Consider the following 15,158-nt stretch of genomic DNA (forward strand, 5'->3'; position numbering starts at 1 on the left):
TGCTCTAGTTGGTGTTGTTAAAATAAAAAAAAACAAACTTTTTTAAATTTAATACTTCAAATTAGATAAACAATCTATTGTCCCAAATATATATGAAGTTACAGTTTTTCTAGAAAAGGAAAAGATATTAAAAATATGTAAAAAAGGACAGAAAATGATTTATTTAACGACGCGCTCAACACATTTTAGTAACGGTTATATGGCGTTGTACATATAGTTAACGACCACACATATATTGAGAAAGGAGACCGACCCGCTGTCGCCACTTCATTATTAAGAAAACTCGCTGAAGCAAATATCAAGTATTAAAATGTGTTGAGGTAAGTGTCTTTTTTTACTCGATTATTATAATAAAAGTGGTTTAACTTTTTATATTGCAATTCCTTTTCTTTCATTTTTGAAAGCATATGCCATTAAGTATTTAAACTGGATGCAGATAAAAAGTAAGAAGCTTTTAGAAATGAAGATTTTTTGTTTAATACGTCAGATGTAGATAAGTGTATGAATTATATATCATTAGAACTATCTTGTTTGTCATCTAGCCTTTATAGCTCACAGTCTTCAATAGAGTAAACATATTTATAGTGAACAACGAGATAATGCTAATACTACGGATGACTTGCATTCGCATTTTCACGACGCAGTAGTCGGTGTGTTTTTATAGTAGCATGATGTCATTTTGAATATTCATAAAAAAAAATTTAAAAAAAATTGACGTTTCGTTTTTCAGAACGTTTGTCAGCTTTCATTATAAACTTGCTGTTGAAAATTTTTTGTTTCATGATTATGAATGCATTTGTCAATTATTTTGGGGTGTTGTCGTAGTACACCTACCGACGTAGTGTCGTGGCTGTTATTAATTTACATCAAAGCTGAAAGTATGTTATCTGATAATATTGGATATGCTACCTATTATATCTAAAAATATGATCACGTTTGAATATCAAGCTGTATGACACGTTAGACAGCAAACTGTGAGACCCAAGATATTAAACATGTTTGTGTATGTGTATTTCTGACGGTTCGAATCTTTGTAGTAGTAGTGTAGGGGCATTTATAATTCCGTGGGACTTTAATGTTAATTTTTGGAACTATCCATGATCGTAATTGTCAAAGTATGTAGATTACAAAACAATATGGTTCTATTTTTTTTTTTTTTTTTTTTTTTTTTTTTTTTCTTTCACAATTTAGACCAATAGTCCAGTCTGTAAGATAAAATGAGCTGTTTTTTCCAGTTCGCCTCTCTTTCCATAGAGTTTGGTGTGTATGGCAGTTTCGATTGGCCACTCAGCTTGTCTCAGGTCTTGATGAATTGGACACGCCTGTAAGATGTGTTCTGCTGTTTGGTCTTCCAGGCCACAACTGCAGGTTGGTGTTGCTGCAAGTTTAAACTTTCTGAACATGTGAGCATTCAGTCGGTTGTGGCCTGTCCGGAGTCTCAACAGAGTTACTTGTTCCAAGCGACTGAGAAGGTGGTAATCATCTTGTTCTGTCCTGGGTCTGTTGGCTGCCTTTATCAAGGTTTTTTCTTCTCTGAGAAGCTAATGTTGTTGCTGGGCTGTACATGATTAGCTCCTAGCTTGGGCTAGCCTGTCTGCTTCCTCATTTCCTGGAATCCCACAATGTGCTGGGATCCACTGTAGAGCTACTCGTCTTTCCTTTGCTACCTCTTGCATGGCTTCATTCAGGTGAGGAAGTTTTTCCCCTTGCAAGGCTTGTAGGACTGAGAGAGCATCTGTGAGGAAGACAACTTGTTGACAGTCTTCTTTTGCATCCTTGATCATTGTAGCAGCCTGAATAAGTGCATGGGTTTCTGCATTGTAGTTGGAACTGTGGGTGCCGGTTGGTACTTTTGCAGTTAGGGTATTTCTTGAAGGGAGCTTGATAAATATGCCTGCCCCTCCATTGGCCACAGCATTTGTTGACGAACCATCAGTGTATGCATGGATCCAAGATTCTTCTGGGTACCGGTCACTGATCATAGCCATTGCCAGTGACCGTTTGACCAGGTCGTTTTGGGAGTCTGCTGAAGCCAACTGTGGGACAGACATGCTGATCTGTAGATTGGCTTGTTCATCATTCCATGGTTGTGGAAGATCTGTTGGGCAAAATGGAAGTGTCTTTGGTAAACGGGTTAGCTTGGTGTTCTCTAGTAAGTCTTCTACTTTGGTGGATGAAAACTGCTACGTTTGAGACGATTCTTTGTCAGACCATCCATTCTTTGTTTCATTGGATGATTGGGCAGGTACCTGAATTTCTCTGCCTGGATCATGATCTTGGCATCTCTCCTCTCACCAAGGGGTTGTATTGCTGCAGTTTTTTCCATGTCTTTAATGGGTGTAGACTTCATGGATCCCGTTATGATTCGCTGAGCTTGGTTTTGAACCTTGTCTAAAGCTTGCTGGTTGGTCTTTGCAGTGGTTGACCAGGCTGATGAGCCGTATTCAAGATGCGGCCGTACAGTTCCTTGATATACTCTCTTGAGGATTGTCTCATTTGCTCCCCAGCTAGTTCCTGCTAGTTTCCGCATGATGGCTAATTTGCATCTGGCTTTTGTCTCTGCCTTTTGAATATGTGGTTTTCCAAGTTTGTTTCTTGTCGAAGGTGACCCCAAGGTATGTTACTTCATCTGCATGTTTCAGTGGAGTGTTCCCAATTTTGATTGTTCCTGCTTTTTTCTTTGGTGATAGAGTGAAGAGTGTGGGTAGAAGACTTGTCTTTATTGATAGCCACACACCATTTTTCTGACCAGGCTGTCAGGTTGTCTGCTGCTATCCGCATTCTGTAGGTGGCAGTAGTGGCATGCTCTTCCTTGCACCACATCACCAAATCATCGGCATAAAGGGCAGCTTGTATTCCATTGGGAAGTTCCTGCACAAGGTCATTGATGAAGATTAAGAAAAGTGTAGGTGATAGGACTCCTCCCTGTGGGACCCCATGTCGCAAAAAGTATTTTCTTGCTTTCTTTTTCTGTCAACTGTGACCCTTGCTCTACGGTTGTGAAGATATGATCGGATCCACGCAAGCATGTTTCCAGATATGCCGCTTCTCTGTAGCTTGACGATGAGGCCATCCGTCCATACTTTGTCAAATGCCTTTTGCAGATCTATCCAGGTGGCTAACACATGTTTTTTTTCTTGGAATGCATCTTCAACTTCTTGAGCAAGATATGCTGTTTGGTCTTCAGTGCTGTGAAACTGTCTGAAGCCTGACTGTTCAGGGGACAGGATGTTCTCAGTTTCCAGATACCATTGTAGGCGTTGGTTGATTATCCTCTCCACTGTCTTAACAACACAACTGGTTAGGCTGATTGGACGGTAGCTTTCAGCTTTTTTTCGGTCTTTTTCCTTTCTTGTAAATAGGGATCATAGTAGCCTCTCTCCAGATTTGTGGAAGGACCCCATTTTCCCAACTGTGATTGAAGATCTCCAGTAGTTTGTTGACTGCTGCACTGCCAATGTGAGTTAGCATCTCATGGTGATCAAGTCTGGGCCTGGTGATTTCCTATTCTTCAATTTCTTTAGAGCTACATGTAACTCATGCAGTGTGATAGGTTGTTGCATGGGTCCTGTTGGAGTGGCGTTTATTGATCTCTCCCTTTGTTCTTTTCTTGCTTCTCTTTGCTGTTCGACAGTTATGTGTATGCTGCTCTGTTCTTCATAATTGTCAGCTAAGCGATTTGCTGCTTGTTTGCCTATAATCATTTCTCCATTATCTTCCAGTGTTATCCTCTGTCCTCTGTTGTCCTCATCATTAAGTTGTCTTGTGAGTCTCCATAGTTTGCTTCCATCTCTCTCCATATTTAGAGCTGCTGTCTTTTCTCTCCAACTTTTTCTTCTTGCCTGTATTTTTGCTTTGAGATATTTTGCTTTCGCCTGCTGAAGCTTCAGGTTGTTGTCATGTGAGGGTTGTTCTTCAGCCTTTTTCCTAGATTCAGACATGTCATCCTGTAGTTTTTGAAGGTGGTTAGTCCAGTAGGGTTTGTAGTCTTTTCTAGCACCTCTTGGGATTGTCTCATGGGCTGCCTGAAGGATACATGCATTAAATTCCTTGACAACATGGTTGATATCCCTTCCTTTCACTTGCAAATTCTTTATCAGAGTGCTTGTTCGATGTCTGTAGATACCCCATTTTGCCTTCTTATAGTTCCAGCGTGGAAGTGGAGACTGAATGCTGATTTTTCTGTTGACAGTGAGAATTATTGGTCTGTGGTCACTGCCTCCTAACTGCTCTCCAACTTCTCTTTTCATATCTCTCTGGATGTCTTCGGTGCAGAAAGCAAGATCTGGAGTGGAGGTGGTGTGCCAACATCTGGAGTAAAACGTTGGAGTGTCATTTGGGTTGTTGACTAGAATCAGTTGATTTTCATCTTGCCAAGTTTCCACTTCTTCTCCACGTCGATCTATGTGATTGTATCCCCAGCTCTGTGAATGGCTGTTGAAGTCACCAACTGCTATGAAGTTTGCTTGAGATACCTCTATGGTGTCTAAGGACAGTGGTCGATCATTGGGACAGTAAAAATTTAGGATTTGTAATTCTTCTGCATTTGTTTTGACCTTGATCATTTTGATATTCAGAATCCTGCATGTGCACTGATGTCTCATAAGCATGGATGTTGTTCCTGATGAGTGTCAGAATTCCTCCTTTATGGCGGTTTGTTCTGTCAGATCTGAAACATTGGTAGCCTCTGATTTTTGAAAGCTTTGCTGTTTTGTAGATGAGTTTCTTGTACACAGCAAATGTTGATGGCTTTCTCATGTAGGAACTGTTCTAGTTCTGTCTTTTTGTTTTGAAAATTCCCTCAGCATTCCAGTGCATTACCTTGAGGGGTTGTTGTTTCTTTGCTGTTGTTGTTCGGCCAGTAACTTTCCTCCCTCGCCCCCTGGCACGGAAAAAAAGCGAATGGGAAGGACCTCCAGTAGCATGGGGTGGACTCCATCGAGGCACGGAGCCCGACACAGCCTCATCCTGGGGGGACTTCAATGGGCAAGCATCATTTCTATTACATCTGTCTATTGGTATATTCATTTTGTGATTTTTGCGTGGTACTGTGGTTTTTGAAGAGCGCCAGTGGCCCAATACCTCCGTCTTCAGCTCTTTAGGTTTTCTGTCTGGGTTACCCTCAACCATAGCTTCTGGATCAAGATCCTACCTGGGAAGCACCGGGTTGGTTTTGATTTTGGAGATTTCCTTCTCCTAGATAGACTGTCTTTCATGACTTACGCCCTCTATCTGGTCGTCTATTTACCCATAGTTGGGGCTGGATTGGTGAGTGCCAGAGCGTGTCCATACGCCGATGGGTCATGCACACTGCACCTCTGGGGCTCCAGCTGCTCCGAGGATCCCCTCCAGTTTAGCCTGGGTCTGTGAGGGCCCAGTTACCATGGTGTGCCAAGCTGTGAGAGCAGGGGGCACTGAAGGAGTCTTGTTTGTGTAGAGGCTATGTACCGGAAGGGTGGGACTTACGTGCTTCTGCCCCCTTTTCACCTTGTCAGGCTATCCGGCGGCGGCAGCTGAAAGCGAGAAGGTTATAAGCCCACTACGCTACACTACAGCACTAGACACATCACACAAACCTGTCGTCAGGAAGCCACCACACCACCATCTTCTAAAAAGGTCAAGTTAATTTTGTGAAAGGTGTTTTTCTTTAGAACATGTCATGTAGTATATCATTGGATAGCTTGTGATAACTATTGTACAGATACGGCAATATTATATATGAATATGATATGCAGGGCCATAAAACATGTTAATAGGCATTTTAAAGTAAATATTGTTTTAAAAAGTATTTTTTTCTTTCTAAAAATCTATGCGGATTTAGTTTATATTATAAAATTATAAAAACCCATATTGTAGTTTACTGCTTAATGATAATTTCATAGGAGTTTTTTTTAAAAATAGCTAACATAATATTTATATAGTTTATACTAGACCAAAATAATGACAAACGCTGTTCTTTGGAGAAGGCTTATGCCCACCAATTCTCTTTGGGGAAAGTGAAGTACATATTTAATTACGTTGCAAACATTCACAGGATTCATATTACACTTGTTAGTACACATGCCTAATCCACATATTGCAGGCATGAACCTTGTAGGGCATATGAGTCACATGTACCTGGAATAATCTTTGAATGGTGTGGTTGGGACGAAGGTGAGATTATTTCGTAGGCTGTATTTCATGATACCCATCAGCCAGGTAGTACCACTCCTGAGAGGAAAGTTGACCATAATTTCTCTTGTATGCCTTTATTTTGTGACGCTGCCTATTCATCACTCAATGTGTGTGGTGAAGACGGAAGTTGGCATTCTGAATATCAACCAAATGCTCATAATCGTCCTTTACCACCTTTTGTATGCCATGACAAATGGATCGAATGTATATGTCCATTAAGTCATAGTGGATATCACTTTATAGTGCTTCTCGGATGCCTTCATATGAAGATGGCAGCACTAAAAGTGGTAGCAGATATTCGTGACGGTAGTGATTTAGTGGATGTTCTAGTATATATAGGCTGGAGTTGCCTCTTCATGAACAAGGCTATTTCTCGTTCCAGCCAGTGTACCACTACTGGTATATGGAAGGCCGTGGTATATACTACTCTGTCTGTGGGATGGTGCATATAAAAGATCCCTTGCTGCTAATCGAAAAGAGTAGCCCATGACGTGGCAACAGCGGGTTTCCTCTCTCAATATCTGTGTGGTCCTTAACCATATGTTTTCTTCATGAAAGACAGACTCCTTTCCCAAAAGCCGCTAATGTGACACATCCCCACCATCCTACAGTAGAAGGCAATTATGATTTACATTCCATGTCAGTCAAAGACATGAACTCACAGAGTTGAATCATGCACCACGTTCTGGTTTTGTTTTCCAATTCTGCAGTTGGAAGCAAAAGTAATGTTCTTTATCTGAATATTTCAATAGCAAACTTCCTTTTTTATATAAGTATTTGATCATTATTGGTTTCTTAAAACAACACTTTTGTAAGATGTGGCGACACTTAATGAATACAATGTTGACAGAGTGCTTAACAGTGAAAAAAGCATGATAATCATTCTCTGCTGTTGCTATTGACCAATAACATGAGCAGAATAATTCACTACAGACATGATTTGTAGTGTATTTCAGATTGCACTGCTTCATTAGTGAGAGACATATTTTATTAAGTATTTCACAGTGTTCACATAGAAGATGTTTTTTTAATGCTTAAGTGCGCCGACACATCGGACAACGCTCAGGACCGTCTTGACAGAATGAAGCTTGTTCGTGACCGCAACGTCCAATCATCCTATTAAGTCGAAAATATATATTTACCTTCACTAATGTGTAACTCACAACGAATATATTTATAAATGTCGTCAACTTAAACTGTTGTAAATAGCGTTATTGTTATGGGAATTTTAGTACGTTTTGTTTTACATCCTGGTATAACTGACCTGTCACTTCGTGTGTCAACAGGCAGCCCGACTTCGCTAGATGTGATTTTTCATGTCACATTTTATGTCATTTCTAAATAATAAAATGCAGGTTTAAAAAAAAAAAAAAAATCCGAAAGGCACGGTGGCAAACCTGGTAAGGCAGCTCGGCATTGTTCTTGCCGTTGACACCGTAAGACTATAGGGGGATAACGGCAAGTAAGGAGGGCACCTACGGCAATTGCCGTCGGTACCGTGGTGAAATTCGAACCCTGAAACTGACGTCATTCAAATTCAACATTAGCCGTATTGTTACAATGCTTGGCTGCATTAAAAGCAAGACTCAGTCTAAGCGAATGAATGAATGCATGAATGTTTAAGGACACCCCAGCACGAAAAATACATCGGCTATTGGGTGTCAAACTATGGTAATGGGGAAAACAAAGTGATGATCAATATCAATATAAAAATCCAACAGTTAAATAAAAATACAGTGTGAAGGACTGTGTAAAAATACAAATATCACAGATAGATACTGACTTTTACTCAAAATTTTAATTTTGTGCTGTATTGGCCATTCTCAAAGATAATGTTACACCCCTGCATCACGGTGAAAGAAAAAAAGAAAGAAATGTTTTATTTAACGACGCACTGAACACATTTTATTTTCGGTTATATGGCGTCAAACATATTGTTAAGGACCACACAGAGTTTTGAAAGGAAACCCGCTGTCGCCACTACATGGGCTACTCTTTCCGATTAGCAGCAAGGGATCTTTTATTTGCGCTTCCCACAGGCAGAATAGCACAAACCATGGCCTTTATTGAACCAGTTATGGATCACTGGTCGGTGCAAGTGGTTTACACCTACCCGTTGAGCCTTGCGGAGCACTCACTCAGGGTTTGGAGTCGGTATCTGGATTACAAAGCACCACGGTGAGGTTACAGCACGCGCAGGGGCAATCTAAGAGAAGGAGAATTATTTTTGACAGTGACTCCGAATGACAAAAGCCAGTGACACTGAATGTTTTTACGTCAGTGAGTTAGCGAATCCTTGACGCGCCAAATTTGTGTTGATCTTGTTTAAAACAATTTATATACCGTATACATTAGTTAGAGAATGTCGGCTATTGGTAATTATTTTCTTGTTTATAAAACTGTTAAGTTTATATTAAATCGTTCCATCTGCCTTAATGTTTGCCTTTTTTTCGGTTTTATTTTACTTTCAAAACTGAAGTTAAAGTATGTGAGAAAGTAAGGACATGTTTTACTTAACGGCGCACTCAACACAGTGTATTTACGGTTATATGGCGTCAGACATATGGTTACGGACCACACAGGTATTTGAGAGAACAAACCACTTCATAGACTATTCTTTTCGATTGGCAGCAAGGGATCTTTTATATGCACCATCCCACAGACAGGATAGTACATACCACGGCCTACCGATATTTTACACCAGTTGTGGAGCACTAGCTGGAACGAGAAATAGCTGATAGGGCTACCGACGGGGGTCGATCCTAAACCGACCGCACATGAAGCGAGCACTTTAACACTGGGTTATGTCCCGCCCTATAAATAGAATTCGCTACTCATTTACCGATTAGCATAGACGCGGTTCATAGTTTCCATACTAAAACTAATCCACTCGTGACGAATCCTCTCTCTGTCTGTCTCTCCAGAGGTAGATCTAGAAAGGGGAAGGGAGCATGTTATTCTATATTTTAAAAAAAACATTTTTTACGATCCCCCTCCAAAGCTCCATAAAACTTCACTTTGTATCCCGCCTCATATCATTGGGGGCCCCTAAATGGATTTTCTGGATCAGCCACTGCTCTCTCTCTCTCTCTCTCTCTCTCTCTCTCTCTCTCTCTCTCTCTCTCTCTCTCTCTCTCTCTCTCTCTCTCTCTCTGTCTCTCTCTGTGTGTGTCTGAGTGTGTCTGTGAGTGTGTCTGTCTCTCTGTGTGTGTCTCTGTGTATGTATGTCTGTATGTGTGTCTGTGCGTCTGTGTCTGTGTATGTGTGTGTGTGTCTCTGTCTGGGTAAGTGTGTGTCTCTGTGTGTCTCTGTGTCTCTCTCTCTCTCTCTCTCTCCCCACTCTGTCTGTCTGTCTCCTCCTCTCTCTCTCTCTCTACTCTCTCCTCCTCCTTCGTCTCTCTCCTCTCTCTCTCTCTCCTCTCTCTCTATGTGTGTCTCTCTGGTCCGTGTCTGTGTTGTCTGTTCCCTCTCTCTTCTCTGTCCCCCCGCTCTGTCTCTCCTCTCTAGTGGGTTCTGTGTCTCTCTCTCTTCTCTCTTCCTCTCTCTTCAGTCTCTCTCTCCTCATCTCTCTCTCTCTCTCTATCTCTCTCTGCATTGTGGTGTGGTGTGTGTGTGTGTGTGCACAAGTGTGTGTGTGTCCTGTGTGTTGCACCCATGCACCAGAAGTGAGCTGTGAACTCGCATTATTTCCAAAAATCAAATTATATCACCATCTTCACTGGATCATAGGGATGCTAATACATTAGTAACATTCATTTCTATAAAAGTTTCGTGGCGGCATCTCCAATGGCATCAGTAACAAAGCATAACTTAACTATTTCTTCCGCCATTTCAGATTTATGTTAGGGCCGCACCTTTATCAAAATGTTAGGTGCTACTACATTAAGAAACACAATGTTAAGATGTCTTGACATTGATGTTTAATTAGTACAAATATGCACGGGCCATTTACCAACTTGAATAAATATGTTTAGCTACCAGTAGGTGAGCCATTTTCTCCATGTTGCTGTTTTGTGTTGTATTTGATGAACGAAGGAAACTGACAGTGGATTGTGAATTGTATTATGGAGGGAATGTATTTTGAAGAGATGTATAAATGTACATATGGCGATGCAGGATGTCAAAATTGATTAGGTGTGTGTGTGTGTTTTTGTGTGTGTGTGTGTGTGTGTGTGTGTGTGTGTGTGTGTGTGTGTGTGTGGAGGGGTTTAAAATGAAAACATCCTTTGTAAGTTACTCCAAATAAGATTTTTTAAATTATGTATTATCAATAGCAGATGACATTCAGCTGAATTTTATTATTGTGCAGATGTGATGCAGCTGACAGAACACGCATCTTTGTAACCATCTTATCGCGGTCGCTTTTCAATCTGAAAATATCAAGCACTGCTTGAATTGAAAGGCAACCCATCCAGCTATGACACTGAAAATTACTTTCTATTAGTTTGCTAATATTCTCGAGATAGACATGTGTTTCGTGACATACGTGATTTTTTTTGCTGTTATAGGTATTTGTGAAAACGTGCTACCTCCAAATACTATCAGCGATCAAATAGAAGGGGTATTTTATATACACTATCGCATTGGCAGGACAATACACAATGCAGCCTTTAATGTATCAACATTGGGCACTAGATGAGACGGGAAAAAAACTAACTCTGTAGACAGCGATCGACTTTGTGAGAACTTTTTCACCGAGTTGCATCCCGCTGCGACAATAGGAGCAAAACGAAAATGTCATATTGAGGGGTGGGGGGATCGTAGTGTCGATGTCTGTAAGCATTCGTGTATAGAGCACAAAAAAACCATAATCAATAAACCATGAAGCAGAAGTATGTTTTGTTTAACGATACTACTAGAGCACATTGATTTATTAACCTTCGGCTATTGGATGTCAAACATATGGTAATTTTTACAGTCATAGAGAAGAAACACGCTACATTTATTCATTAGTAGCAAGGGATCTTTTATATGCACCATCCCATATACAAAATAGCACATACACAGGCCTTTGATATATCAGTCGTAGTGCACTGGCTAGAACGAGAAATAGGCCAATGGGCCCACCGACGGGGATCGATCTAGACCGACCGCACATCAGGCGTGCGCATTACCACTGGGCTACGTAAACCAAGGTGCTCGTAATGCGTAAATATTAAAAGTCCCATTGTTGGTATTTTCACACAACGATGTCGCACTCCATACCAATTTTAGTTTCACTCAAGAATTCTTCAAAATATAAAATGTTACAAGGAAGAAGAAGGAAATGTTTTATTTAACGACGCACTCCACACATTTTACGGTTATATGGCGTCGGACATATGGTTAAGGACCACGCATATATTGAGAGAAACCCGCTGTCGCCAATTCATGGGCTACTCTTTTCGATTCAGCAGCAAGGGATCGTTTATATGACCCATCCTACAGACAAGATAGCACATACCACGGCCTTTGATATACCAATCGTGGTGCACTAGCTGGAACGAATAAAATGTCAGATAAAAGACGATGGTAGTATCATTTTGTTAATTTCATACACATAATAAAATGCTTACTCCATTTGAACAATGAAAACATCCGCAATCTTTGACTAAAACCACTCTTTTGGCGCCACATTAATTTGTCATGTTGGGCAGAACGAGGTCACTTGGGGATTTTTCTTTATGTGTCTCTCAGATATCTTTATTCTTTTTCTGCAAGCTACGATTGTTCTATAATGATATTTGTACAGTTGCATGTTAGTAAAACTACCTAAGTTACTGAAACGACCCAGCTTTCTTGGGGTTCTAAAAATCTGCCAAAAGGTTTAACTGCTGGGGAGCCAGGTCCTAGAAAACCTAAAAAGGCACGAAACCTCATAACAAGGAAGGGTGCTCAGCCTCCAGCAGTATGAACACTATTTCCTGGCCAAACATTTATATGATAGGGGGTTATATTCCGTTAAAAAGTGCCCTTTCCTGAACAAGTAGATATAATAAAAATGACGGCTTCAGTGCAAGATTCAGTGGCATAAAATACTAACTATGCGCAGAATAGATAAGGAACCGTGACTCTTGGATTATCTGCTAATGATATTGAGTTTTATTACGGAATGTCCTTTCCTGAACATATGTTTTACAACAGCCTCTACAAGCTCACATTTAGATTAAGTGAATACCTTTGAGTCGTTTAGCATTGTTTATCAACGTTTTCACAATATACAAGAATAGTTTTGTAAAATGCTCAATTTTAAATAAGATGCAAGCCTTTTGATTATACAACTTTGATTAAATCTGAGAGTTATTTTATAGCACATTATATGATGAAGTGAACTCTAGTAACATTTGTCAAATGTATTCTTTCGAAAATCACTATATTAGTTTACATTATAGGGCAGCAAGCAAACATAAACTGATCAAAGAATACTGTTTAAAAGACAGTACAATTCTGTAAAATATTTGTCCTTTCCTGAACAAAATGGCAGTCTGTGTTCGTTACAATACAGACATACAGGTATATATTTATTATGCAATTTTCCTTAATTTAGCACCTCCCACAGGAATTCAAGTAATTTCAGACAGTTTTGTCACACATTTAAAACGGCCAATTACACTTTTTAATTATATATGGACAGTTTATTTTTATTAACTTGTTTAACATCAATTATTTGAATAAAATTAACTTGACTGTGTGATTGTTGCTCTTGTAGCACTATTTTAATGTGTGTTGTAATTATCATGATGTAGGGATGGCATAAATATACATCTAAACATGTGTCCTTTCCTAAAACAAAGTGGTCTCTTGAGTTCATACAATGAATACTTGCCAAACTGGCTCCAGTTTGATGTAGCCCAGGATTCCCCAGTAATAACAAATGGTTGAAACAAATAACATTTCAGGATGGCTCTAAGGAAAATGGGCCTAGCAGTTTTTAATTAAAACAGTCATAGAAATCAAATGGACACCTCACTAGAAACAAAAAAGAATGCACTATTAATTGAGCACAACAAAGTGAAAACAAAACAACCTAAACAAACAGGAGCCATGACCAATACAGCACAGAGGGTGGGGAGGTGGTTGTATAGTGAGGTGTACCATATATCATTCACATATTTGTTTCACAGTCTGGATATTATTTACCATAGCCCTTGACGTACTGGTACAAGAGTTGGAATATTGCATAATTAGACATGAATCTGAATCCTAGAATACCATTAGATTTATATTCTTGTTTTTATCATGTCTTCTGGTTGAACTGGCTGATTTGACTTTTATTTTTCATCAACATTATCTAATGAATCAAGAGGGTTTATTTTTATCATCATATTCTTTATTATAATCGCAATGTATAACAAACACAAATCACATTAATAATGTTAAGGGTAGTCCATTTGCAATGGTTTTCCTCTTGGTTTTTGGTTTTTCTTTTTTACTTTTTGTTTTACTGGGTGTGCTCCTGGCTGTTTCGATTGTCTTCTTGACCATTTTAACTGGCATTTTCAAGGTCATTTTGTCCAAGTGCTGTTGTACATACAGAGTCAATTACCTTGTTATATTTGTAAAATAGTTTGTAATTGTTTTAGATAATTTTGTACTCATCTTTTTACATTAATTTGTGTCATTCGTGTAACCTGTTTGAATGCCTAATAATAGCCCTTACTGGCGCCTACTGAACAATGTAAACACGTTTTGTCCTTTCCTGAGCATAAATGTTAAAATTCAGTGTTCTTGTTTAGAGTATGCTAACTAAACACTGTCTAGTCACACTTGCACAAAACAACTCACAGTTGTTCTGCCGTATATGTGAATTGTACAAATGTGTTTTGGTAATGAATATGCACTATAATGTTTAACACAATGCTAATGAAAGCTGTGGGATTAAAACATGCGTTGGGAAGAAAATTGCATTTTGTTTCTAACAAATCACTTTGCTGAGATGCTTGTGAAAGTGAAATATTTCAACAGCAAACCAACATTATAATTTTAGAGCATTTAAAGACATGTACATACTATAGAATTAGCAAAAAGGTTGTTCATCTTTGGTTCTCTTGAATATAATTTCACATAACAATGTACAAGAGTTTAAGCTCCAATTCATACATTTTCGAGTTTTTCTATATCTTTACTTTAAAATCACAAACATTTTTCACCACAAAATTGCACTTTTTGTTTTTAACTTAACTTGTGTATTAGATTGTTCAAGATCATGATGTAGCATATTATAAAATGCGACTATTATGGAAAGTGCCATGTAATGTTCATTGTTTTTAACTAAACAGAACATTCTAAAACACGATACATCTTGGAAAATGTTTTTAAAATACCATACGATGTACATTTTCTTATTGGTTATAGGCCTAGAATTCCACTTCACCTTATCAGGGACGCTGTTTGCTCGGTGAATTTAGGCATTATTTTAGGATCAGAATACAATTGTGTTATGTGTGTTTGTGAAGAACAAGTTTACAACATCTCACGTTGTATCTGCTGTCGAAGGTCTCAATTCCTAAAAGTAATGCACCTTCTAATACACCATTAGTAAAACTCAAGATCTGATTAGTATGGTCGGTTTCTCTGTGAATATTGATTTTGTAACTGTACTGTAAATGTGTTTTAATTGTTTATTAAATGTTTAATATAATTTCGAATTATCTGTTGGTTTCACTTTTGAAAGTAATTTCTTCCATAACACATGTATATAAGCCACGTTATTTTCGTTGCCTGGAGTTAGATTTGGTTTGTAAATTATAACAAAAATACAAACAAATGTATAAACACCGTGTAGCGTAATAAAATACATGTCGTACTATCTGTGCACTGTGCACTGGTTTAAAGCGGCAGTATCCGGAATATTTTTATTATTTAAGCATATAGAACAGAAAATCCAATTACGTTTGGTACATATATGACGCCGCACTCCGCATTGGTTTCACTACGCTGGCTTATCCAGGTCAAAAACAAAGCCAGTATTTCGAAAGTGGGACACTTTTGACGGGCTCCTACCG

General features: G+C 39.0%; 1 protein-coding gene across 1 annotated transcript; it reads right to left on the reverse strand.

Annotated features, from left to right (window-relative positions):
* Positions 1-1,568: 1,568 nt before the first annotated feature.
* LOC121370075 (ribonuclease H-like) lies at positions 1,569-2,051 on the reverse strand. The gene has a single exon (XM_041495175.1). It carries the CDS (start codon positions 2,049-2,051, stop codon positions 1,569-1,571), a length of 483 nt encoding a protein of 160 aa, XP_041351109.1.
* Between the last annotated feature and the right edge of the window lie 13,107 nt (positions 2,052-15,158).

This window comes from Gigantopelta aegis, chromosome 4 (assembly GCF_016097555.1).
Source record: "Gigantopelta aegis isolate Gae_Host chromosome 4, Gae_host_genome, whole genome shotgun sequence".
Lineage (NCBI taxonomy): Eukaryota > Metazoa > Mollusca > Gastropoda > Neomphalida > Peltospiridae > Gigantopelta > Gigantopelta aegis.